This window comes from Chlorocebus sabaeus, chromosome X (genome assembly GCF_047675955.1).
Source record: "Chlorocebus sabaeus isolate Y175 chromosome X, mChlSab1.0.hap1, whole genome shotgun sequence".
NCBI lineage: Eukaryota > Metazoa > Chordata > Mammalia > Primates > Cercopithecidae > Chlorocebus > Chlorocebus sabaeus.
The window spans coordinates 110,636,449-110,662,567 of record NC_132933.1 but is presented as its reverse complement, the minus strand read 5'-3'; the positions used below and the strand labels follow the sequence as shown (position 1 = coordinate 110,662,567).

The window sequence follows — 26,119 nt, the reverse complement described above, 5'->3', positions numbered from 1 at the left end:
GGATGCTGTGTTGAAAATTGACTGTGACAGGGTGTGAACCAAGACAGGGAGAGCTGTTAGTCAGTGTAATGATTTATTTTATGTGTCAACTTGACTGGGCTAAGGGATGCCCAGATAGCTGGTAATACATTATCTCTGGGTGTGTACATGAGAGTGTTTCTCGGAGAGATTCACATGTGAGTTAGTAGACTGAGTGGAAAAGATCTACACTCAGAAATGCGGGTGGGCATCATCCAGTCCATTGAGGGCCTAGATGGAACAAAAAGGCAGATAAAAGATTAATTCACTCTCTCTGAGCTGGGACATTCATCTTCTCCTGCCCTTGGACGTTGGCATTCCTGGTTTCTCAGGCCTTTGGACTCAGACTGAATTACACCACTGGCTTTCCTGGGTCTCCAGCTTGCAGACACCAGATTGTGGGACTTCTCAGCCTCCATAATTGTGTGGGCCAATTTGTGTATGTGTATGTGTATGCGTGCGTGTGTGTGTGTGTGTGTGTGTGTGTGTCCTATTGGTTCTGTTTCTTTGGAGAACCCTGAATAATATGCGAGCTGCTAAACATCTTTTCTGATCTACTTTCCACCCTTTCTCACCCTACTCTGTATCATGGGAGGCTGACTTACATGGACTACATCAGTGGGCAGCATGGCCTCCGGCTTCCAGTGGGTTCAACCAATGGGGACCAGTAGAAGATGAGAGATAGAGAGAAGAATGAGCGGACATTTATTGCATTTATTCCTCTGACTTCCTCTCTAGCAAGAGTCACTGCAGGTTGGCTATATCCCTCTACCTAAGGCCATAACCCCTTTCAGGTAGTCCTCCCCCTATAGCTACCCTTTCAGGATTCTAGTAACTGTAGTCTTCTATTTCTCCTTTAGGCCTAGAGGTAGACATGGCAGCCCCCTGATGTGAGTCCCTGGTGCTTCACGATTCCTTGTTAGTTTCCATAATCCTGGCCATACTTTCGTAAACATAGTCCCTTAATTAAACTCTCTTCACTTACCTCTTCAGTATGCCATCTGTTTTCTGTTGGGACCTTGACTCTTGATTATTTATTATTGTACAAAAGAAATACCCCAAAACTTAATGGCTTAAAACAACCACAATCATTTATTTATTCATGATTTTGCAATTTAGGCAAGGCTTGGCGGGGATAGTTCATCTTTGTCTCATGTGGTATCAGCTAGGGTAGCTGGGACTGGAGGGTCCATTTCCAAGATGGCTCACTCACATGACTGATAAGTTGGCTGTCATCTGGGAGCTCAGCTGGGGCTGTTGGCCAGAGGCTTTGATTCTCCTCCAAGTGGGCTGTTAGTACTTACAGTATAAAGGCTGGGTTCCAAGAGGCAGGAAGCAGAAGCTGCCAGTCTTCTTAAAGCCTAGGTCTCGAGGTGGCACAGTATCACTTCTATATGCAATTGGTGAAAGCAATGAGAGGGCAAGCCTAGATTCAAGGGAGTAGAGAGGAGCACAATGAATTTATGGCCTTTTTTAATGTACCACACTGACTGATACAGAAGCCTGTTGCCATAATTCCGGTGAGAAATGATGATGGCTTGAACCAGATTGATGATAGTGAGAAGTGGTTGGATCCTGGTTAAACAGTAGACCTTGAACAATGTGGAAGTTAGGGGCACTGAGCCCCCAACACAGTCAAAAATCCTCGTGCAACTTTGACTCCCCCTAAATTTAACTAATAATAGCCTACTGTTGAGCAGAAACCTTACAGATAATATAGTCAATTAACACATAGTTTGTATGTTATATATAATACACTGTATTCTTATAATAAAGTAAGCTAGAGAAAAGAAAATGTTATTAAGAAAATCATAAGAAAGAGAAAATGTATTTACTATTTATTAAGTGTAAGTGGATTATCTTAGAGGTCTTCATCCTTGTTGTCTTCATGTTGAGTAGGTTGAGGAGCAGGAGGAAGAGGAGGGGTTCACCTTGCTGTTTCAAGGGGTGGCAGAAGCAGAAGAAAATCTGTGTCTAAGTGGACCCATGCAGTTCAAACCCAGGCTGTTCAAGGATCAACTGTATTTTCAAGACAGATGATGGGGTTTGCTGGTTGGATATGAAGTATGAGAGAGAAAGAGAAGAGTTGTGTTAATCTGTGTCTTCTGAGAAGCAGACGTCCAGATGCAATTAAGCATGTAAGCATTTTATTATTATTATTTCCTGTGTGAAAAGGAAACAGGAAAGGAACCAGGGAAATCTGGGAGAGTCATCAGACCATGATAGAAGTCTTACCCTTGATGAGGGAGAGAGGAAGAAAAGGTTGGGTGGAAGAGTCCAAAACCACCATGCAGTCTAAGGAAGATTTTGCAAAGCCTTTGGAGAATTCTTGAGTCACACAGTTGGCCAACAAAGGATTCCTGTGTCTTCCAGGAATAGGTCTTAGCATCCCTGCCACAGTCAACTGTTGGTAGGGAGCAGCCCCTAGAAGAGGTCGCTTCAGTATGAATGCCATGATGGATTGCAAGCACAGCATCTGGGGCTTTTTGTCAATTACATTTCCTGTGTAGGAAGCCTGTGAGACACATTCTCATGGCAGCCTCTGGAGTCAAGGACAACGCTAAGGTTTTCAATCTGAGCAGCTAGAAGGAGAATGCCTTCAGTGAACCGGGGAAGCGAGTAGGAAGAGCTAGTTTGAGAAGGCGTATCAGAAGTATGATTCTGGACATGTCAAGTTTGAGATATCTATTAGACATCCCAGTAGAAGTATTGCATAAGCAACTGGATAAACATGCCTAGATTTCAGGGGAGATTTTCATGTCACAGAAAATAAATTAGGGACAATAAGACTGTAAGTGTTAAGAAAAATTTCTTCTTAATGAAGTTACCAGTACTACATTTATAGCACCCAATTGAGTTATCTTTACTGTATTATTGTTTATCATTATTATATATCAAACAACACAAATATATATGCAATTTTGATCAATGAAATAATTATTAAATATAAAAGTAAAATTTCATTGGAAATGCGTCTCTTTATAAGCTATATCTGTGGATGAATGTCACTTATTGATAGAAAGAGTTCAGCATCACACTATATTCCCATTTTTCATACTTACAGGTTTAAGTGCTTGTTCACATAAATATGCATATTGGAGTAGAAAGAATTTTATTATGGTAACATCATTTTGGTTTTTAAACTCCTTCTGCATCTTATGTCAAATATGCTATAGTAAACTATTACAAATTTTTTTGGAGGCAGGGTCTTGCTCTGTCACCCAGGCTAGAGAGAAGTGGTACAATCTTGGCTCACTGCAGCCTTGACTTCCCAGGCTCAAGCAATTCTTCTACCTCAGCCTCCCAAGTAGCTGAGACTACAGGCATGCACCACCATGCCTGGTTAACTTTTTTAAAAATTTTTTTATAGAGACAGGGTCTCACTATTTTGCCTAGGCTGGCCTCAAATTCCTAGGCTCAAGCGATCCTCCTGCTTTGACCTCTCAGTGTGCCGGGATTACAGGTGTGAGCCACCATGCCTAGTTCAAAAATTAATTTTAATGATCAGCTGATGGCACTCATAGGTCTCGCAGCAGTTTTGGTGAAAATAAAGAATTGGACACAGTGGTTAGAGTTATTTGCATTGTCAGTGCTAGCCCAAATGTGAAATTATCCCTCTGTTTGATACCTAAAACATTTTTAGTGCCCAGGGCCGTGCACCAGTGGCAGATTCTGGAAGGGTGAGAGGTGAGTCTTTTATTCAGTAGAGTTGGGGAGGGACATTGTGAAAAGGGAAGTAGGAAAGGTGGGTCTGCCTGTCCATCACAAGTGTGTCCTCAGGCAGACTTCAGGAGAGAAATTCTGAAAATTGAATCCCTTGAAATCCTTTTGCATACAGGATGAAAAGTCTTCTCATGTATCTGAGTGATTGGAAAGGTTCTCAGACAATGTGCTGGGTTTTTTTTATAGGGCAATTGGAGTAGTCTTCCGAGGCATATAGGCATAGGAGCACTTTGAGGACCTGATCTGAGAGGCCATGAGTTGGTGTAGGGCGGGGTCTGTCTTAGCCTGGAGGAAAGTTGTTTTGCTTTGCTGGTGTCTCAGGCCACGCTGAGGAGTAAAGTCCAGGTTTAGGCATGGGCCAAAGTTAGGTGAGGGTATTGGAGAAAGCAAACTTATATAGGTGCTAAGGGGGTTGCCTGATGGACACGGAAGATGGGGGCTTCTAAGAGCCCTAGCAATGAGTTAGGCCACTCTGAACCAGTTCAAAAATTGAGGCTGGGTGTATGGACTGGGGATGAACTTAGGTTCTGAACCAGCCTTGAAGGGTTGTGTGAAGAGCAATGATAGGATGGGAGGTGAATAAATTGCTTCGTCTCAAGAGGTCTGACTCCTTAGAAGATCTCTTCCTACTTCCTTGGACATCATAAGGTCTCCTCACACTGAAGGTGGCTGGGAAGTCTGCTATAAGGTGCCTCAGGGCCCATTCCCCACTTAGTGTCATGGAAAGGTCACTGCATTCAAGTCAGAAGGCCAAAGTTACACCTGCATCTATCCTCACTGTCTGTGTGGCCTTTGGAAAACTCCATTATGAGCCCCAGTTTTCTTGCCTCTAAAATGTGAGCAAAATATTTACTTGTGCTGCTTTTTAATGTGGTAAAAATCAAAGGTTAATATCTGAATGTGCTTTCTAAATTATGATGCACTGTATAAGTAAAGGCATAAACAATTCAATTCGGTGTCAGTGAGTACCTGCTATGTTTCAGGCAGCATGGGGCAGGGAGTGGGAGGTTACACATAGAGGGCTATATGAGGACAGAGACTGCCTAGGGTGAAAGCCAGATACTGATAAAACCCAAAACAAAGGAAAATGAAAGAGATATACTTGGTGTGCTGGTAAAGCAATCTGGAGCCACAGGAGGGAGGGGTAATCAATTTCAACTCAGGGGATCCAGGAAGGTGTACATGGAGGTGGAGGGATTTGCCTTGGGCCATGAAGGCTGAGGGGGAATTTACTGAATAGAGAAGTGGGACAAGGGCATTGCAGGCTGAACATCAGCAAGGTGGTAATATGAAGGTGTGGAAATGCCTGGAATGTGCAGATGACTGTGGACATATAGATTAGATCCTCTTTTTTTCTTTTTAAAAAAATTGTTATTATGCTTTAAGTTCTGCGATATATGTGCAGAATGTGCAGGTTTGTTACATAGGTATATATGTGCCATGGTGATTTGCTGCACCCATCAACCCATCATCTACATTAGGTATTTCTCCTAATGCTATCCCTCCCCTAGCCTCCCACCCGCTGACAGGCCCCAGTGTGTGATGTTCTCCTCCCTGTGTCCGTGTGTTCTCATTGTTCAACTCCCCCTCATAAGTGAGAACGTGCGGTGCTTGGTTTTCTGTTCCTGTGTTAGTTTGCTGAGAATGATGGTTTCCCGCTTCATCCATGTTCTTGCAAAGGACATGAACTCATTGTTTTTTATGGCTGCATAGTATTCCATGGTGTATATGTGCCACATTTTCTCTATCCAGTCTATCATTGATGGGCATTTGAGTTGGTTCCAAGTCTTTGCTATTGTGAATAGTGCTGCAATAAACATATGTGTGCATGTGTCTTTATAGTAGAATTATTTATAATCCTTTGGGTATATACCCAGTAATGGGATTGCTGAGTCAAATGGTGTTTCTGGTTCTAGATCCTTGAAGAATTGCCACACTGTCTTCCACAATGGTTGAACTAGTTTACCCTCCCAGCAACAGTGTAGAAGCATTCCTATTTCTCTACAGCCTCTCCAGCATCTGTTGTTTCCTGCCTTTGTAATGATAACCATTCTAACTGGTGTGAGATGGTATCTCATTGTGGTTTTGATTTTCATTTCTCTAATGACCAGTGATGGTGAACTTTTTTTCATATGTTTGTTGGCTGCATAAATGTCTTCTTTTGAGAAGTGTCTGTTCATATCCTTCACCCACTTTTTGATGGGGTTGTTTTTTTCTTGTAACTTTGTTTAAGTTCCTTGTAGATTCTGGGTATTATCCCTTTGTCAGATGGATAGATTGCAAACATTGTCTCCCATTCTGTATCATCTCCTGTTCATTCTGATGATAGTTTCTTTTGCTGTGCAGAAGCTCTTTAGTTTAATTAGATCCCATTTGTCAATTTTGACTTTTGTTGCCATTGTTTTTGGTGTTTTAGTCATGAAGTGTTTGCCCATGCCTATGTCCTGAATGGTATTGCCTAGGTTTTCTTCTGGGGTTTTTATGGTTTTAGGTCTTACATTTACGTCTTGAATCCATCTTGAGTTAATTTTTGTATCAGGTGTAAGGAAGGCGTCCAGTTTCAGTTTTCTGCATATGGCTAGCCAGTTTTCCCAACACCATTTATTAAATAGGGAATCCTTTCCCCATTGCTTATTTTTGTCAGGTTTGTAAAAATATGGAACACTTCACAAATTTGTGTGTCGTCCTTATGCAGGGGCCATACTAATCTTCTCGGTATCTTTCTAATTCTAGTATATGTGCTACTGAAGCAAGCACAGATCCTCTTTTTTTCTTGCTATTTGAAATATTATTGCCATGAGCACTCATACCCATACAAATATTCTTATACATTTCTCCAATTATTTTCTGCATATAAATGTTTAAAACTGAGATTAATACATCAGAAAGCTCCTTGTAGGCCTTTGTGTTCATACCACTAACCATATTGCCCTCCAGAAAGGTGGTGCCCCCGTCTCCTGTAAGACAGTTCTGGTTTTACCATACTCTTCCCCTGAGCCTGCAATGACTTTTTATGCCAATAGAACAAGATAAAAATTTCTGAGGATGGCGTTTGATCCATGATCTACAACGTGACCCCAAACCTCCCTTTCAATTTTGTTTTTATCTCAGAGGCAGTATACACAGTGGTTAGGAACACATCTTTGGAAGAGGCTGCTTGACATTGACTCCTGAATCTACTGCTTTATAGATGAGTATTCCTACAAAAGTGACTGAGTCTCTCCCTGCCTTGATTTCCTTATCTCTGGGGATGTGGTTCCATTAAAATTTGCGAGGGAACTCATTTTTAGTTGTCAAATTTTCTTATGATTAAACATTATGAGTATTATTTAAAAAGTCTTACAAATGTGAGTGGTTTGCCATCATCAGATGCCATGAGGACAATGAATCTGAGAGGCATGGAGGAGGCTGGCAGAGCAGCTTGGACAGAGGTGCTTAGGGTTGGGGAGGAGAGATGGCAAGGGCTGAGATGATGGTGGTGAAAATGACAAGGGAAAAGGAACCATGTGTCAGGATAAGCAGAGAAGGCTAGCAGAGGAAGGGCTTGGCTACATGTGAATGTCCTGAGGGCTTGAGGCTCCCTTTCCAGTGTGCCTGCTGCTGCCCTCTGCCCACTATCCTTCCAAAGTCTGGCGAATGCTGCAGTTTACTTTCACTCTGCCTGTGGGGAAAATTTGGGGCTGTATTCAGCATGCTAGGGAGAGCTGAATTTTGTTGCTAGCTCACTGCACCACTGGTTTTATCCCAGCTTCAAAAGTGTTCTTGAACAGCAAATGCCATTTGGATGAGACTGTCTTTCTCATCCTCCACCTTTGCTCTCCCTTTGCTCGTCTTTACTCTTTCATTACTGTATCTCCGGGTGTGTACCACAGGTAAGCACCATGGCACATGCTGTGGGGTACATATATAGGAGACAACATGAATTTCATTCTGCAAGGGACACAGAAGGGCATCTCCAATCAATCCCTCATGGCTTCTTTCCCCAGAAGACTTCAGAAATCACAGCTTTGACAAGGGAAGGAGGAAAGGAGACCGCTGGTCGTCAAATCCCTACTGCTACGTGCCAGGTAGCATGCTAGACACTCGTATTGTGGCGTGTTCCCCACCAGGTTACTTAAGGGTACATGCCAGCCGCTTAAGCCCTAAAGGCTAGGCTGGGAGTCAAGGCCATGTTACCCAGCTGAGGGACAGGTGTTCCCAAGAACCCAGACATCCCAGAGGGTATCTGAAAACCTACCAAGAAAAACAGTCCCATCACACACACGCACAGAGTAGGCAAAGAGCCAGAAAATCAGTTTAAAGGACCTTAGAGACAGAAAGTGATATAGAGCTCTACAGCTGTCCTGCTGCCACCCAGGAGTGTCCCATATCTAGTCTTAATAAAGTCATCTACTCGCCAAGCTGGACTTGTCCGAGTCATTCTTTGGTCTCTTAGCACCTTCCCAGTTTGGGAGGCAGGAGCAGGCGTTACAGTCCCAAGTCTTTCTCATGACAACACTGTATATAAAATGTTCTTGTTTAATCCTCTCAATGACTATAGTGGCTTTATTATCTCATTTTATAGTTGAACAAATTGTGGCTCAGAGAGTGTCAGTAACTTGTGCGAGGCTATACAACTAGAGATTGCAAGACAGGTCTGTGTGGCTGACATTTGACCTCACTCTGGCCTTCATTATCTTTACATTTCTTGGCCAAGGGACTATGGAAACCCACATTCATCCTTCTGTTGTTCAGAGGACCTCACTTATACTTATTCTCGGAGGGAGGTGAGGTTCTGGAAGCGAAGTCATGAGCAGAGTTTTCCCACAGGTTCCGCTAAACTGTTGCTTCTGAAAGAGGCGTACATGTTGGCTAGTGCTATGGAGGGTGTCAATGTCCTTGGACTGGCAGAAGTTCTGGAGAGTGGTGAACTTTGTCAGTTAACCTCCTCTCTTAGGCTCCTTAGGTCCACACTGATAATCTGGCTGGGTTACCTATGGCATGAGGAAAGCCATACCCAGTTCAGCAAGAAACCTAGTATCCTAGTTTTCTGCAGAAAACCTTGGAAGTCATGTTGCTGTTGCAGCTGAGTCTTCTGACTCTGGATTTTGGTGATTGATGATGAGAAATGGGATGACTGCAGGGCCTACAGAAGGGAAGTTAGCAAGCAGCCAGGTTCTGTGTTGGCTCGGTTTTATCCATGGTGTGTCTTCTTTCAGGTTTGCGTTGATTAGCCCTCTTGAGAACACGGGCAGCTTGGTTACTCCGTGGCAGCCTGGGGTGTCTCCCAGGACAGGCTGGTTGCTAGGCATCCTGAGGTAGCAGCTGCCATGAGAACTGCAGGCAGCCCGAGCTGCGCTGTGCTCAGCACTCGGGGCTTCTGAGAGCCCTGATCTGATCATCTGATATACCAGGAAGGTGTGTTTCTTGTTAAGGAGAGGAGGACATTCCCCAGAGGCTGATAGATTTTTAAGGCTGCACATCTCTTGTGTTCCTCCCTGTGGGGAGCTCCAGGAAGCTCTTCCGGCAGGCTGGGTAGGAGGCTTCCCTGTGGGAGTTCATAACATCACATCTACACTTTTATTCCTGCATTTATCTTGGTAAGTTGAAATGATCTACCTATGAAGTTAAGGACAGATCACCAGAGGAGGATGGGGAGTCAGTGTCCCCAGCACCTAGAATAGTGCCTGGAACACGAGAGGTCCACAATCAATGGAGACTTGTTTGTGAAGCTGAGAGGGCTGCTCTCAGAGACTCAGGTTCCTTCCGTCTTCCTGATCTGCTTCTGTCCTCACAAGCAGTCGCAAGATGGCTGATCTGTTTTGATACCGCCTGATCTGTTTTGATACCGCACGTCCACATGACAGACAGTAAGAAGGAAAAATTGAGACAGAAAAAAAGATGGCCTTTTATTGTATAAGCAAGGCTTTTCCAGAAATCCCTGGCAGGTTAGTGTCACATGGCTATCGCTAAGCAGCAAGGGAGTTTGGGAAAATATGTTTTCACTTGGGCTTGTTGCCCTCTTAAACTCAGGATTCCTTTAGCCAGTATGAGAATGTATTAGTGTTCCAGGGCTTCCATAACAAAGTACCCTACACTTAAATGGCAGAAATGCATTGTCTCACAATTCTGGAGGCTAAAAGTCTGAAATCAAGGTATTAGCAGGGTTGGTTCCTTCGAAGGCTGTGTGGAGAACCTGTTCCATGCCTCTCTCCTAGCTCCTGGTAGTTTCGTGGCAATCTTTGGTATCCCTTGGTTTGTAGATGCATCACCTGATCACCACCTTCACCTTCACACGATGTTCTCCCTCAGGACATGTCTGTCTCTGTGTCCAACTTTCTCCTTTTTATAAAGATGTAATCACTTTGGATTAGGGCTCCTCCCGATGACCTCATTTTAACTTGATCATCTGTAAAGACTTTATTTCCAATAAGGTACACTCACAGATACTGCAGGTTAGGATTTCAACATCTTTTGGGAGAACACAATTCAACATATCATAGGAAGTTTTAAAACACAGCCTTCAAAATCTTTGACACTCCTGTTATCAGGAGGTGATGTCTATGCCCCTTCCCTTGAATCTGATTGCTTGTGATTGTGTCGACTAATAGTGTATGGTGGAAGAGACTTCCAAAACTAGGACATAGAAGGCCTTGCAGCTCCTGCTTGACTTTCCTGGGACACTCTGGAAGAAGCCAGTTGCCATATTAGAAGTCTGAGCATCTCGAGACTGCCATCCTGGAGAGGCCACAGGTAGGTGCTCTAGCCAACATCCCCAGCTGAGCTCCCGGCCAGTAGCAGTGTCAGTGCCAGCCTATGTGTGTGCCATCTTGGATGTCCAGTCCAGTTGAGCCATCAGAGGACTACAACTCCAGCTGGCGTGTGACTTCAACCCCAAGCAAGGACTACTTATATAAGCCCTTCTCAAATTCCTGAACCACAAAGTTATGAACAAAAGCAAATGGTTGTTTTTAAGTCACTTGTTTGAGAAGTTGTTGTACAGTAATAGAAAGCTAGAATAATCAGCAAGTAGGAGAAAATGAATTTTGATCAGCCAAGAAGAGTAGTGGGGCCTCTGAGATTCAGGGAGAATTGTCATCAGGAGGATGGCCCCCATGAACCCCTTTGTCAGAGGTTTTGTATTTTTGGGTTTCCACTGGTGTTGGGACTCCCTCCTTCATGCTGAGATACTTGGTTGAGTGTTGATAATGGTAATGTCATCTGATTGTTGAAATAATTATCTTCAAGGGAGAAATTACATCAGAGCTTATCACTGTTAACTGGTATAATGAAGGTGGTGGTCCCTGGCTTGCTCTATCAGTAGGTTGCTTTGCCTGAACTGAGAGAGAATTGTCCTTGGAAAACACGATTCTAACTCGTATAACTTGTTTCACCAAGGAGCAGGTAACTTCCCCTCCCCATTTTACAGGTAAAGGCACTAGGAGAGGGTCTTCTGCAAGACCCTGAATTCTACAGCATAGTTCTCAGTTTCCCAGTTTATTCTGGGAGCCCCAGAGCCAGACTGTGCCTCTCAAATGATTAGTGAAATGGAGGCTTGTCTTATGATAGAATTTTGTAAATGTGCTTATGGTCATTCTGTGCTGAATAACTCACCTGTGGGTGGCTGTTCTGCCTCTGGTGTCCAAATCCCACTGCTTTTCTGTCCTCTGTGTGCTTTGCCAGATCTCAAGACTTGTCATTTCTCTTTTAGACCTCCTTCATACCATGCCTAAGCTAAATCCTTGCTTGGGGTTGACCTTTATTGCATTTCTCTTGGCTTCTTCAAATTCACCTTTAAGCTCTGAGCAATCTCCCCAACAGCAGTTGCCAAGCAACTTCTTTTCCTTTCTATAGATTCCTCCTAAAATTCCATCTGTTTCATCAAGCCCTTTGCTCAGCCATGCTGCTGCTTTCTACTTTGCACTGTATTGAAACTATAGATTAAAAACCAAAGTTATGCTATGTGGAGCAGGGTTTAGGGTAGTTAGGGCACGGGCTTTGGAGTCAGAGAGGTCTAGGTTCAAATTCTGGCTCCTCTACATGTTAGCTGTGTGACATTAAGTAAGTTATTTAACTTTCCAAACCTCAGTTACCTTGTCTGTAAAATGGGTGTAGCAAATTATATTTTCCAATGATGACCACAACAATTTCTCCCATTTCACATACTCTTCTAGAACCTTCTTACTCAAGAGATGGGCTCTATGTCCCTTTCTTTTGAATCTGGACAAGTTCATGACTTGCTTGTAACCAGTTGAATGCAGTGGAAATAATGCTGCATGACTTTAGAAGTCAGATCAGGAAAGGTGATACAGCTTCTGCCTTCCTGGATAGAACACTCACACTGGAGCCCTGAGCATCCATGTAAGTTGCCTGGCTGCCCAGAGCCCACTAGACTGCAAGGAAGCCCACATGAGCTCACGTGAGAAACCATATGGAGAAGCTCTGAAAATATACTTGATTCTTATTATTCACAGCTTCTGTATTTGCAAATCTGCCTAGTCACTAAAATTTATTTGTAACCTGAAATCAATACATGCGGCGCTTTCAAGGTTATTTGTAGACATGTGTAGAGTGGTGAATGATTTGAGTCACCTGACGTGCACATTCTGAGCTGAGATCAAAGAAGATGATACTCTGGCTTCTTCTATCAGCTCTCACACTATAAACAGGTGACATTTTCAAAGTCTATTTAGTGGTATTTTTTGCATTTTGTACTTTTAGTTGGTGATTTTGCTGTTGAAAATGGCCCCCAAGCATAATGCAGAGGTACTGTCCAGTGTTTCTAAGCTCAGGAAGAGTGTGCTGTGCTTCATGGAGAAAATACATATGTTCAATAAACTTTGCTCTGCATTGAGTCATAGTTCTATTGACTGTGAATCCAATGTTAATGAATCAACAATATGTATTTTGTGTATTATCTGTCTATCTATCTATCTATCATCTATAAAATAAGGTGTCTTTAACAGAAACATACACTAAACAAGGTTATGTACTGATCACTTGATGAAAACATTGTGACCAGGGACTCGCAGGAACCTAATCCTGTATTTCCCCTAGGAACGATGGTTCAGTATTTGCTCATTTAGTGTTCAGGGTGACTTTATAGAACATAACTACCACAAATAATGAGAATAGACTATACATGAACAGAGAGAGATGCTCAGTCAGCCTCTGGCTTCTGAGTTTAGAAGAGCCGAAATAGACTCCTGCAGTTCCAGCTCAGTCACTGTCTGACTGTGACTACTTGAAAGACCCCGAGCTAGACAGCCCAGGAGAGCCACTTAAATTATTGACCATCAGAAACTGTACATTATAATAATTTTATCTTTAAACAACAATACTTTTAATATTTTGTTATTTTTATTTATATAGCTATACTGTTCATACTTTTTGTTGCTATTAAAAATGTTTTAAGCTGCAATAGTAACTAGAATAATGGAATTAACAATGTATCCCTTACAGGGTAGGTGGGAGGATTACATGAGACATCATTAGATCATGTTGAAAGGGCTAAACGTTGCTAAGTTCCAAGTACTTCACTGCCATTAATATTATGAATCTTCTGTATTAGCCTTTATTTTATAGAAACATGATTATTACAGTTGGAAAGAGGCTTTAAAGATCACCCAGGCTAATCTCTGTATTTTTTGAGCAAGAGAACAGAGGTGCAGAGAGGGGAAATTGTCTGCACACAGAAAGTTGATGCCAGAATATGAATTAGAAACAAGGCTCTTCCTCTGTGCTGAATAGAAAACGCTTTTAACTGCTTTTTTTTTAAATGTTTCAATTGTAGATGTGCCTTAGTTATTGACAAAGCCAAGTAGAATCTTAATTCAAATACACAGGAAACTTGAAGGAGAATTCATCCTTTTGGTCCTAGAATCACAGGCGACATGATCTTTTTTTATCTGTCTGCACAAAAGAGGGTTGCTATGGGGGATGGAAATTGTGCCCTGGGATATACATTAGTAGATACCAATGTTGCTGGTTTTAGATTAAAACTTGAATAAGGTCTTGGTCCCTGCATGGCAACTTCCAGCACACAGTGACAGGCTAGCATTGACTGCTGGAAAAGCAAGCAGATTTTGAAAGGGCTTGGGGTAAGGGAGGTGATGATGTCCGTAACCATGGTCTTAAAAACTCTTGATTTCAGATCCTGTTGACAGTAGCTGGTATTTGACCCTAGTTTCTATTATATACTAGAAATGAGGTGTTTCTGGTGTGATTCTGAGAGTCACTTTTTGCCCTGTATTTTCTGGGTAATGACATGTCATATCTGATGACACAAAATAACACCAATAAAAATTTCCAAATACTTGTGCCTGTGGGCTCTAGGCCAGGCTGGTGAGTAGCGACAGGGAGATATGCATGGGGCAACAGTCTAGAGTTAAGGATTTCTCACCATCACGAAGGAAATGAGGGGCTCAGGGTCAGTGTGAGGAGGAGGGCTTTCATTCACCCTTGCCCATTCTTTACTAAATATCTGTCCCTTTAAAGGTACTTAGGCTTATAAATGTATACCTCACCTACTGCATTTACTAATGAATCGTCTCTCTTTGCATAATTGGTATAATCTATTTTTGAGAATAAAATGGAAAGATTATAATTTTGATGTAACAAAATGTCATTTTGTACAAACTTGAAAAGTACCAAAGCCAAATGCAAAGTCAAACCGGTAACTTGGCCATATACTTTGTCTATCTCTGATTACTCAGGAGGCCCTCTGAAGAACTTTAGGAATGTCCTTCTAGTTCCCTTTATTTGTCTCTGGTCACACAGCCACAGGGACCACCTATAGAAAGTGGTTGCTTTCACCCTACTTCTTCACCCACAGCCAGAAATGTTCTTATTCTTTCTGTGTCCTGGGGGCTGGAACCTCAAAACTGTTGTAAGTCAGAACTTAAATTTGCTTCCAAGAATGAATGAAAGACAGATTACATCTCTTTCCTTTGATCTTTTACATGTTATAGTTGAAGTCTTGGGGAGAAAATTTCCCTTAAAGAGACAGGATGACTTCTAGTCTATAAACCATCACATAATGTATATAGATTGAAGGGATTCCATTATTATGAGTTAATTAATAGTTCAACAGATATTTATTTTATGACTCTAAAGAGGGTGTGTACCCACCAGAAGATAAGTTGGTTCCTTTATGGGCACACAGACAAGGGCATATCATTGAGACTAACGGTAGTTCTTCTTCAAGTGTTGTCCAGGGTAGAGGCTGCCCTATCCCACTGGGTCCTGGTGGGAAGTAGATCTCAATTGTGTGGACAGAGACCCTTGACACTCTTAACCTCATGGTGCCCACGAGTGATTTCTTTACCCAAAGCCCTTGCCCCGTTCCACATCAAGTAAGCAACCTGTTGATTATAATCTGCTTCCCATGCAGATTTCTTCTAGGGAAATGTTTTAGTCCATTTGTATTGCTATAAAGAAATACATGAGGCTGAGTAATTTATAAAGAAGAGAAGTTTATTTGATTCACAGTTCTGCAGGCTTTACAAGAAGCATGGCCCTAGCATTTGCATCTGGTGAGGGCCTCAGGCTACTTGCACTCATGGCAGAAGATGAAGGGGCGCTGGCGTTTGCACAGGTCACATAGCAAGACAGGAAGCAAGAGAGAGAGTGGGGAGGTGTCTGGCTCTTTTTAACAACCAGTTCTTCTGGGAACTAATTGAGTAAGAACTCCTTCCCCACTCCCTCGAGGAAGGGCATTAATCTATTCATAAGGGATCTGCCCCCATGCCCTAAACACCTCCCATTAGGCCCCACCTCCAATGTTATGGATCAAATTTCAGCATGATATTTGGTGAGGACAAACAAGCCATATCCAAACTACAGCAGGAAAGAATGTAGTGAAGGCAAGAGTCCAGCCCCAGCTGAGGGCAGATTTTCTTTTTAAAATAAGTCAGTAGTCTGGCATTCCAGTTTTACGTAACAAATTCACTGAAGGATTTGGTTAATGAGAGTCTATCGTGGAGAGACAAATCCACAAACCCTTCCTGGAGGTGCCACTGGGTAGCCCTGGGTAGGACAAATGGAGGTGAAGTAAGAAAACTTGTCAGGACCCAAACTTTTGGGAGTATTCATACACACTGAAAAAGGACCCAAAGATGTTACGTAGGAAGTTTAACAAGATGACCGATTAATATGTGTGTGAGTGTATGTGTGTGTGTAAGTGTATGTGTATGTGTGTGTGTGTGTGTGTAAGTGCAGAGAAGATGGCACTGGGCAGAAATAGGGGCCCACTTTTGTAGGCTCCAGTTCAGCGTTTTTCACAGTATAGTCCCAATCTACTGAAACAGAATCTTTCGGTTTGGGGCCTGGGAATTTGTGTTTTCAACAAGTTTCCATGTGATTCTGATGCCCTTTCAAATTTGAGAACCACTACTCTGGTCCATGTTATCATTGTTCAATTCTCTTTTCCTCCATGTTGGTGTGAGAAATAATGAGTAAAAAAATAATACTATGTATCTAAATCTAATTCCTCTTATTTCCCTAGTTAAGATAAGCAGAGGTCCCCCAAGAAATGAATTTTCCATGAACTCACATCCCAGTGCCAAATAAACTAGCTTTCTAAAATTTTTAGCACTTGGTTCAAATATCCATTAGATAATGAAATAATTTGGGGGAAAAAGTGTTGGAATGAAGAGAGACAACCATAGATGTAAGGTTTAAAGTGGTGTTCAAACATTGTATTCTAAAAAAATGAGATTTTATGGCCTTAAACAACTGTTTATTAAATAAGCATTTACTTAGAACATATGGTATTCTCTGCATCAAAGACTACTTAGAAAAGTGTGACTGGGGGATCCTTATCTTTCTTTATACCTTTTCAGCATCTTTCTTTGCCCTCCTGGTTTTGGCTCCAGTGTTCTCATGCTGGTCCCTGATGATTCAGTCTGTCTTGACACCTCAAATTGCCTTTGGTACAGACTTAGCTTTCTCTCATCAAAACTTACCTGTTGCTATGAGCTGTATGTTTTTGTCACCTCAAAATTTCAATGTTGAAATCCTAACCCTCAGTGTGATGGTATTAAGAGGGGAGGCCTTTGGGAGGTGATTAGGTGATGAGGGTGGAGCCCTCATGAATGAGATATGTGCCCTTATAAAGAAGCCTGAGGGAGGCTGTTTATCCCTTCCACCATCTGAGGACGCAGTGAGAAGATAGCCATCTATAAACCAGGAATCAGGCCCTCACAAGACACAGAACCTGACCATGCAGGCATCCTGATCTCTGACTTCAGCCTCCAGACTGTGAGAAATAAATTTCTGTTGTCTATAAGCTACCCAGTCTCTGATTTGTTCTTATAGTGAGCTGACCAAGTCACCTATGTTGAATTTCATGCTCGCTACTCAACCAGTTGTCTCTCTAGAAAGCAATCTGACTAATTTATCCATGCCAAAGTGTTGATACAGGATAATAGCTTAGAATGTATTCCTAAGGACTCTTTTGGGTCTAATCTGTCAAATCAGGTGAAATGTGTTTCTAATGGAGGAGTCTAAGGCGTCATAGAAGGAAAGAGAGGGGAAACTATCTGGGCAGGTAGACGTTCTTAGGATTTCTAAAATAATACCATGGAGTAGACTAATCTGATTAATTTTAAGGACAGTCTTCCCTAATTCTGAGGTTAGGAAGGGATAGTATAAGGATTCTGAATACACTTGGAGACTCAAAGCCAAGTAAAATAAGTGATTAAACCCCCTCCAAAGAACGTATGTAGAATTCATTACAATTTAACGAAAACCATCTAGTGACTATCACCCCCAGCAGCATATTTAAGATGAGGCTAGAAATTCTAGAAGGGGATTTAAGGGAACACTAAGTGCTTGGCTTTTCTCCAGCCATTCCAGTGTCTTCTTGGGCTGGAACAAAAGCACTGTCATGCTGCTCTTGGGAGAGATGTATATGCCTCGCTTGGAATTTAGAAGTACTGGGGATCAAAGAGACTGACTGATGCCTGCTTCTCACCTGGGGAAGTCTAAAGGGAAAGGTTGGCTAAGGAAGCCACAAGAGCAGCGCAAAGGTAGGGGGCCCAGACGGGTGAGTACTCTTGTCACTTAGTGGGCAGGATGCAGCTCCTGGGGGCCAAGAAGACTGTGGGCAAGGTAGCTGGAGTCATCTTTCAGGGACGTTATCCAAGAGGGTGGCCTGCTGGGGCAAGGGGATCCTGGAAATAAGAGGCTTCAGGTTTCCTTTTGGGTGCAAAAGCTGAGGAGGTCAGAACTGATCAGTTAGAGTGTGTTATCAGAGTCAGGAAACTGCCACCCAGAGGTCCGTGCAGACTATTCAAAGAGCACATTCCCCTTGCTTCTGCATCCCTTAGAAAAGCCAATACTTGAATGGTTGCTATGACAGAGGCATGTTACAATAGCATCACTGAAATGAGATATTGCCTCGTCCCATAATTTTTCTCTCTATTTCAGGGAAGCAAGCATAATATGGAAGAAGGGGTAGTATATCAACATGGGTCCCATGAGAAGAGCAGAATTATTATGAGTGATATAGAATGAGTGATCTGTTATAGGAATTAGACCTCACACATTGTGGGAACTGGTAGAGAAATCTGTGTGCAACTGTTGCTCTGTGTCTGCTGTTGGGGCCGATGTCTTTATAGGTCAGCCAGGCCAGATGGTCAGGAACGGCAACTGGAAATGAAATGAAAGTGAGAGACAGCAAGGACAAATTGGAATGTATGAGGTCAAATTGGAACTTTCAACTCCCTCAACTCTTATGAAAAGGGTGACCTGTGGGAGAAGCTGGCACTGTCTGCTACAGAGCAGCACACATGCCTGGCCCAGGACTTAGAGAAGCTAAAGGAGAGGATCTCATTGGAGTTGGAGAAACTGCAGGCCTGGGTGCTGCCCACACCAACAAGGGGAATAAGCAGATCAGTAGCAATGTCTACGAGCTGGCTGCAGTGCCTGGCACTCTACTTCCACCTTCAGAGCACAAGATGGTGGTTCCTTCACTTTTGTCTGGTGCAAATTTCTCTTGTAAATTTCTCCACCCTGACTCATGGGAAATGTAGTTTCAGTTTAGCTAAGTGGCTGAACCATGCAAAAAAGTGTAGAAGGAACTGTTATGGTTTCTGATCCCTAAAATAAGTTCTCTGAGCCAAGGGTCGGGCCCGAGCCAGGGAAAGGGGAGAAGCTTTGAATTGGATATGAAATTACTGACTTAGATGAGAGTTTTGAATACCAAAATGGGGTTTCTTAAATTGGCCTAAAAGTCACAAGCTTTGTTTAAGATGTTTTCAGGAGGCAGGGAGACTTGTTTGACGTAACAAGGTTAAAAGGAGTGATGGAAAATACAGTCACTTCCTATTTATACCCAGTCAAGTTCAGCCTTTTAAATAAACCAGTTTCACAGGCATTTAACTTGTGCAAATTTCACTGTATACGCTGCTACATTGTTCCATCTCAATCTTTCTATCTGTCTCACATAATTTAAAATACTTGAAATTATATTTTGCATCTACCTTTTATTAAATATTCTACATCACTGTGTACTTTAAATGTACATATAGAAATACATATTACTATGCAGGGTTGCACTGTATATACAAAACTACCTATATTGTTTATTGTCGACAATGTAAAGTGCTTTTCAAGGGTTATTTTCACAGTGTAGCATTTTTACTTTGTGTTCTTATTGTAGAAATTAATACTCTGCATAAAATGAAGATGTGGCTCTTCTATTCCCCAAACTTCAGGGACAAAAGAGGATAAGATGAAGAGATCACATGGCTTTAAAACGTATTGATGGTTTTAGCACATCCAGTTCATCCAGTCCCTTCTGGATCATCCAGTCCCTTCTAGCACATCCAGTCCATTCAGTCCCTTCTGAATGTGTTCACATTTTCACTTTATGAAATTATAACATGTTAAAGATGAAAGAGACCTTAAAAGTCGCATTAGGCACCCCTCATTCTAGGAGAAGGAATCCAGTCATTAGAGGGGTGATGTGTCCAGGATCACATGATACCTGAGTGGCAGGTCCAGAACTAGAACCCAGTGTTCTCATATTAAAATTGACTTTGCCTTCCATATTGCATGCTGCCGTCCATCTCATGAGTCCCTTTAGCAGGCACTGTAAGCCTGACATCGTTTTAAGCCATCTAGGGACAGAGGGTCCCCACAGCTTGGACCAAGTCATTGTCTTTTGTACATTCTGGGACAGACAGGGATGCAGGACTCATCTCAGAAATGACAAGGGCTCTCCTGTTTTAGATCTGGTTTTGCCTTAACTGCAGGATTCCCAAGGTGGATCAAATCTCTTGTTCTTCCCATGTGCCCCCTTGTATGCAGCCTGAGCCTCTCCCCTGGGCATGCACACTGCCCACTGCCCTGCTATGGTCCAGGCCCTGGGGCTGAGGCTCATTTGATGACCGCAGCCAACGCTGTGGCAGTCAATCATATCAGTAGATTGACTGCGAGGTGTCGTCCCAGCCATGCACGGTCTCTTTTAAACACTGTTAGACAAGAACTGTGATCCCAGTGATTTGAACTCACTCTGGAAATCAGCTTTCCCCAAGCCTCCTCAGGCCTCCCTTGGGATTCTGTTCTCAGAGCTCGCCTCTGTAAAGGGTTATAGTCCCATAAGGGTTCTTTGTGAATGAGAATGGTCATGTTCGTCTACCTCCCCCATGGCCCATCTGATTCCAGGCGAGATAGCACTTATAATCTTTGGGCGCTTATGATCTTCAGTCCCTTTGGGATGTCAGATACTGAAGGCTGTTCTTCCCCCATCAGAGGATTGTCTTGATTTGGTTGCTTTTCCTTCTAGAGTTTCAAAGCAGGTAAAATGAAGCCTTCCTGTGACATTTGGCAACACCACTGCTCAGGTCTTTTTCTGTACCTCAATTGGGAGAGAAAAGCAAGTGAGATCTCTTGATAGCACCAAATTTCTAAGCATTTTGGTTTTAGACAACCACATAAAATCTGAGCTTCTATTTTGTTTGTTTACACCTGCTGCTCACTGCTACTCCCCTGACCACAGTGAATGCTTCTGCTGCATTTCCCAGCCTGAAAGAATTCATTTGCATCCTCCACTTTCCCTTAAGACAACATAAAAACATAACAATGCCCCTACAAAGAGCAGCGATGCCTGTGAGTAGGGGGATTTTTCTACTTCAAATCGGTATTGCATTTTTCCTGTTCAGTTGTTTTTGGCAGCTGACCACAATGAGACATCTCAAATAATGCATTAATTGTAGCGAGCTGAAGGTCTCTCTCATGGAACACATATCTGATTCAGGGCTTCTGCTCTTTCTTGCAGCTCTGACATTGTGATGATGACGCGATTGGCATATACATCTTCTCTTTCACACTGGAACAGGAAATAAAAGCAGAGCATGCGCCAGGCCCGCAGGTATTGTGGGATAAGAGGAGGCAGCTACAGAGCTGGAATGGAGTGGATCCTGTGTCCCACCAGGGTATTTCCAAGGGTGTTTTCCCAGTGTGGGGTGGGGGGAAAGACTCCAGAGAAGCCACGATTGTCAAGTTGCCCTTTTTGTGTGCTCTGAAGTGTCCTTGAGGATTTGGGAGGAGGCCAGGGATGATGCCAAATCTGTTTCAACAGATACATGTTTTTATGATAGCTTATTAGGGGAATTCAGAAGATGGGGGCTCAGTCCTTGATCACAACATCGTATCAACAAGTGCTCAGACATCAATTTAATAAAAGGTTGAAAACAAAGACCTTTTCCTGAATCCAGCTGGGAAAGTCCTAACAAAATGTTGATCAGGAAATATCAGTCTTCAAAGGGCTTTGCCTTCTTTTCTTCTGGGCCTAGACCACTCAGGCCAAAAGTACTCGCCATGTGCCAAACCCTTGTGTAGAGGCCTGGGTGATGAGGATACAGTATGGAGCAAGACAGGCATGTTAAGGAGATCTGAAGACATAAAAGAGATTAAAGAAGAAAGATATGGCAATTCCTGGCTCATTTGGATTGGATCCTTCTGCATACATATTAAAATTTACACATATGTATTAGGCCTTATATATGTTCTCATCCAACAAGCATCTATGTTCAAACAGCTGAGTATTTTAAACTGCAACTAGATGTTTCAGATTTTCTATCTTTAGGCCAGGGGTTCTTATAGTGTGGTCCCTGAACTAGCAGCATCGGCATGACCGGGAGCTTGTTAGAAGTGCAGACTCTCTGGCCCTAGTCCCAGACCCGCTGAACCGGAAACTCTGAGGTGAGGCTCAGCCCTCTGTGTTTTCACAAGCCTTCCAGGAGATCCTGATGCATGTTCAAGTTTGAGAACCACTGCTTTGGTAGAATCTGTGCTCACTGCTTTAAGTATCAATGTCCTTTACTTGCCTCCAAATAGCAATTAAGATAGTCAAATAAAAATCAAGTGGAACATTCCATCTGGAAAAAATGGTACAATTTTTGCATATGCTCACTTGCTAATATCGCCCTGGTCTCTTCTAGTACTTGAATGGGAAAGTAGGTTGTGTAGAAAAAAAAAAAAAAAGGGATCTGCGGGCATGATGACCCCAGAGATTCTGAATAACTCTAATGATGGTGAGACTTTGTTCCACAAACGACTTACATGTTCTTTGACTCTGGGAAATCTCTTTCTTAAAAAAATAAATTGAATTGCAAGGAAGCTTCATATTAGATTTCCAGTACAGACAAAAGGGACATAGAGAATGGATTGTCTTATAAGATGTAATGCTGTATTGAGTTGAATGCCAAGTTAATGATCTATTTTCTTTGAAGTTAGGGTTATGGAAGATCTTGAATCAAAACGATTCAGTGAGGCGGCAAGGCAGCAAGTTCCTTTTAGTGATTTACTTGGTAAATTTGAGTAATTCCCCTGCCATCTGCCTCGTCTACTTGTCCTACTTCCTTTAATGACAGAACTGTATAGACTGTGTTTGGTATTGATGGTGGTTCGCAGATCTAACATCTCATAGGCATGCCATTTTTGGTGTGAAGAATTACTATGTATATAGGGCAGATAAGAACTTTAATATTATGAAACGGGGGTCTTAGGTGATGTTCTGCCCAAGGAGAGATAATTTCCCATTGTGCCAATAAGTGAACACTGGAGCTATGTCATCTCCCTGCCTAATTGGACCCATTAATCTCTGCTGATAAGAGTTAGCTAATGTACAATTGGGGGCAGGTAACTACAGTGAGTGAATCAATAAACGTCTGTCAAAGACCAACTGGGTGTGGAAGATGCTGAGTTTAGGGTTCAGGGAAAAGAGAGGTATGTTGGATATCTTTTGTTGTTGTTGTCATTTTTTTGTTGTTGTTGTTGTCATTTTTGTTTTGTTTTGTTTTTAGACAGAGTTTCACTCTTGTTGCCCAGGCTGGAGTGCAATGGCACGATCTCGGCTCACTGCAACCTCCACCTCCCAGGTTCAAGCAATTCTCCTGTCTCAGCCTCCCAAGTAGCTAGGATTACAAGCACATGCCACCACGCCCGGCTAATTTTTGTATTTTTAGTAGAGATGGGGTTTCATCATATTGGTCAGGCTGGTCTCGAACTCCTGACCTCAGGTGATCCATCCACCTCAGCCTCCCAAAGTGCTGGGATTACAGGCATAAGCCCCCATGCTCGGTCTGTTGGATATGTTACTTGCTTTCGAGGAACTTAAGCTCTGCACAAATATGCCGCTTTAAGAAAGCCCTAGAGGGTGACCAAATGTGGGCATTGTGGGCATTATTAAAATGTAAATCAGAACATGTCACTCTTCTGTGCAAAACTCTTCTAGACTTCCTATGTCACACACAGTGAATGCCTGCAACCCTACTAGACCCTCCATGTCCCAGTTCCCTGTGACCCTTCTGACCACATCATCCTCCTACTTGCCCTTCATTCACTTGCTGGTTGGGGGACCATGTCAGGCACATTCCTGACTCTCTGCTTTTGGACTTCCTGTTGCCTTAGCCTGAATTTTTTCCCATTTATGCTTGCTTTCCCTACCTTTCTTTAAAAGAAATCCTTAGCATTGCACAACATTTAACATACTCTGTATATTTTATATCTTATTTATTATTTGTGTCTCCCAGTAGAATGCGAAAGTCTATGACTTCGGGGTTCCTTGTTTGTTTAATTTGGATAATGAAAGAATGAGTGAATGCACTTGGGTGGGCCAACAGAGGACAATTTTCAACACCCCTCCTATCACCTACTTCTTTACTGGACAAAAAGAGCCTAGCAGAGAAATTGGGACCAATATTTAAAACTGTTCTCTGTCAGCATGACATTGGCTAAAACCATTATATTTTTCTTCTTAAAAACTTACGATTACAGTTCTTAGGCAAGTAAATAAATTAACCTCCAATTATGATTCAGTTTACATGTGATGCTTTAGTTTGGATTTTAAGATCAAGTAAATTCTGATATGCTACCTAGCTCTAAAACATACACCTTTCTTTACACTTTATTGAATATCATTATCCCAGAACAGTCCCTATTCATTCTGTTAATTCACTGAAGCTGTTATTTATTGAGTACCTGCTATGTACTAGATACTTCTCTAGGTGCAGTGGATACAGAAATGAACAGACAAGACTAAAACCCCTGCCTTCATGGAGCTTACATTCAAGTGGAAGAGGTAGATGATTTTCTTTTTTCTTTTTCTTTTTTTTTTTTGAATAATAACAAGGCTTTAATGGCTCAATTTTCTTAAGATTATACAAACATACAAATCTTGAAAAGGTAACACCGTGTAGTAAAATCCATAAAAATAACAGTTTTGCCACAGTGCAGAGCAAAGTTCATTCAGTTTGATTCCCCATGCCCTCGCCAAGCAGCTTTCTGATTAGAGCTGGAAGACACAGGCTGGGCGCGGAGGCGACCCTGGAGTCCCAGCTACTGGGGAGGCTGAGGTGGAAGGATCACTTGAGTCCAGGAGTTTCCGGCCAGTGTGGGCAACATAGCAAGACCCCGTCTCTTTTTTTAAAATTGGAAGGCATAAAGTCTATACATTCTACACTGAATCATGAATACACTACGGAGAGTGTGCAGAAAGTAAACCTTGAAATCCCACACTCCAACATCATGTATGTCCATGAGCAGGATTTGCAATTCACTTCATACTGGAGGTAAGCACCTCAGCTGGGGTCCTCTTGCCGCAGTGGTCCGGCCGTCAGAGCTGAGGCCTTTCACTACAACGGAAGTAGTCTTCGGTCCGAAACAGGACGGGGGCTTCATAGCCGGCTTGCTGTGGCCTCGAGGGAGCAGACTTGCTAAAGAGTGAGGGCACGTTCATCGTGTGCAGGAGCTTCTTGAACGCCCTGGGGAAGGCGCCCAGCTCGGCCTCGGCCTTGGTGACCTGCTCCTCCATCCTGGTCACGCGGCCGCCCACCATCCTCACGAAGGCCTCCAGCCGGTCGATCCTGCTGTAGATGTGCCGCATCTCGGCGGCCTTCGGGTGGATACGCGGCACGCCCTCGCTGACGACTTGGGACGAGTCGCCGCGAAGCATGTCCAGCATGCCCACAAACTCATCCACTCTGGTGAGCAGGTCCTCCAGGCTCGCGTCCAGGGCCTCGACCTCGCGCCGCGCCCCGGCCCCGGGCAGCAGGCAGGCGGCGTAGCCCGCAGCGGCGCGGCGAAGCAGCGGCAGGTCCCGGCCCGGCGCATCGTCCTCCGCGCCCTCATCCTCCCACGGCCCCGAGGCGCTGCTGTGGCTCTGGGACACAGTGCCACTATCCCCGCTCCAGGCGGCGCCCTGAGGCTCGGCCTCTTCCGCCAGCCCCTCGGGCGGCGCTCTGCTATCTGAGGAGCTACCCTCCATAGCGACCGCCTCGCTCTGCAGCGCCCGCTTCCGACCTCCGCGCGCTCACGCTTACCGAGGTAGATGATTTTCAAGAGAAATATGTGTTATGTTAGGAGGTGATGAGCATTATGGAAAAGAAGAAAATTGGTACAGGGCAGGGGGATGGGCTGCTATTTTCAACAGAGTAATTAGGGAAGGCCTCAATGACTAGGTGATTTTGGACAGAGCCCTGAAAGAGTTGAGTCAGTGAGCCACATGGCTATCAGGAGAAGACCTTTCTCTGTAGGAGGAATGGCATTTGCAGAGGCTTTAAGGTGGGACAATGTCTGGAATGTTTGAAGAATAGCAAGGAGGCCAGTGTGGTTAAGGCAGAGTAAGCAGGAAAAAGTGGTACAAGATGACACTGGAAGGGTGGGACATGTAGGATCTCAAAAGCTATCATGAAGACTCTGGCTTTTACTCTGAGTGAGGTGAGAAGCCACTGGAGGACTTTTTTTTTTTTTTGAGACAGAGTATCACTCTTATTGCCCAGCCTGGGGTGCAATGGCACAATCTCGGCTCACTCCAACCTCTGCCTCCCGGGTTCAAGTGATTCTCCTGCCTCAGCCTCCTGAGTAGCTGGGATTACAGGCATGTGCCACC

The 26,119-nt window shown here is 43.3% G+C and overlaps 1 protein-coding gene and 1 non-coding gene across 2 annotated transcripts; both read right to left on the bottom strand.

The window, feature by feature from the left end:
* Positions 1 to 6,391: 6,391 nt before the first annotated feature.
* Positions 6,392 to 6,498, bottom strand: LOC119622039 (U6 spliceosomal RNA). The gene has a single exon (XR_005238635.1). It is a non-coding gene; the product is annotated as a U6 spliceosomal RNA (small nuclear RNA).
* A 17,854-nt stretch (positions 6,499 to 24,352) lies between these two features.
* On the bottom strand, positions 24,353 to 25,527 carry LOC103231836 (biogenesis of lysosome-related organelles complex 1 subunit 4-like). The gene has a single exon (XM_007991450.3). It carries the CDS (start codon positions 25,493 to 25,495, stop codon positions 24,845 to 24,847), a length of 651 nt encoding a protein of 216 aa, XP_007989641.1. The 5' UTR covers positions 25,496 to 25,527; the 3' UTR covers positions 24,353 to 24,844.
* Positions 25,528 to 26,119: the final 592 nt, after the last annotated feature.

Bases quoted from the DNA above. Each gene is read 5' to 3' on its own strand.
- LOC103231836 (XM_007991450.3), bottom strand. From the start codon at position 25,495: ATGGAGGGTAGCTCCTCAGATAGCAGAGCGCCGCCCGAGGGGCTGGCG.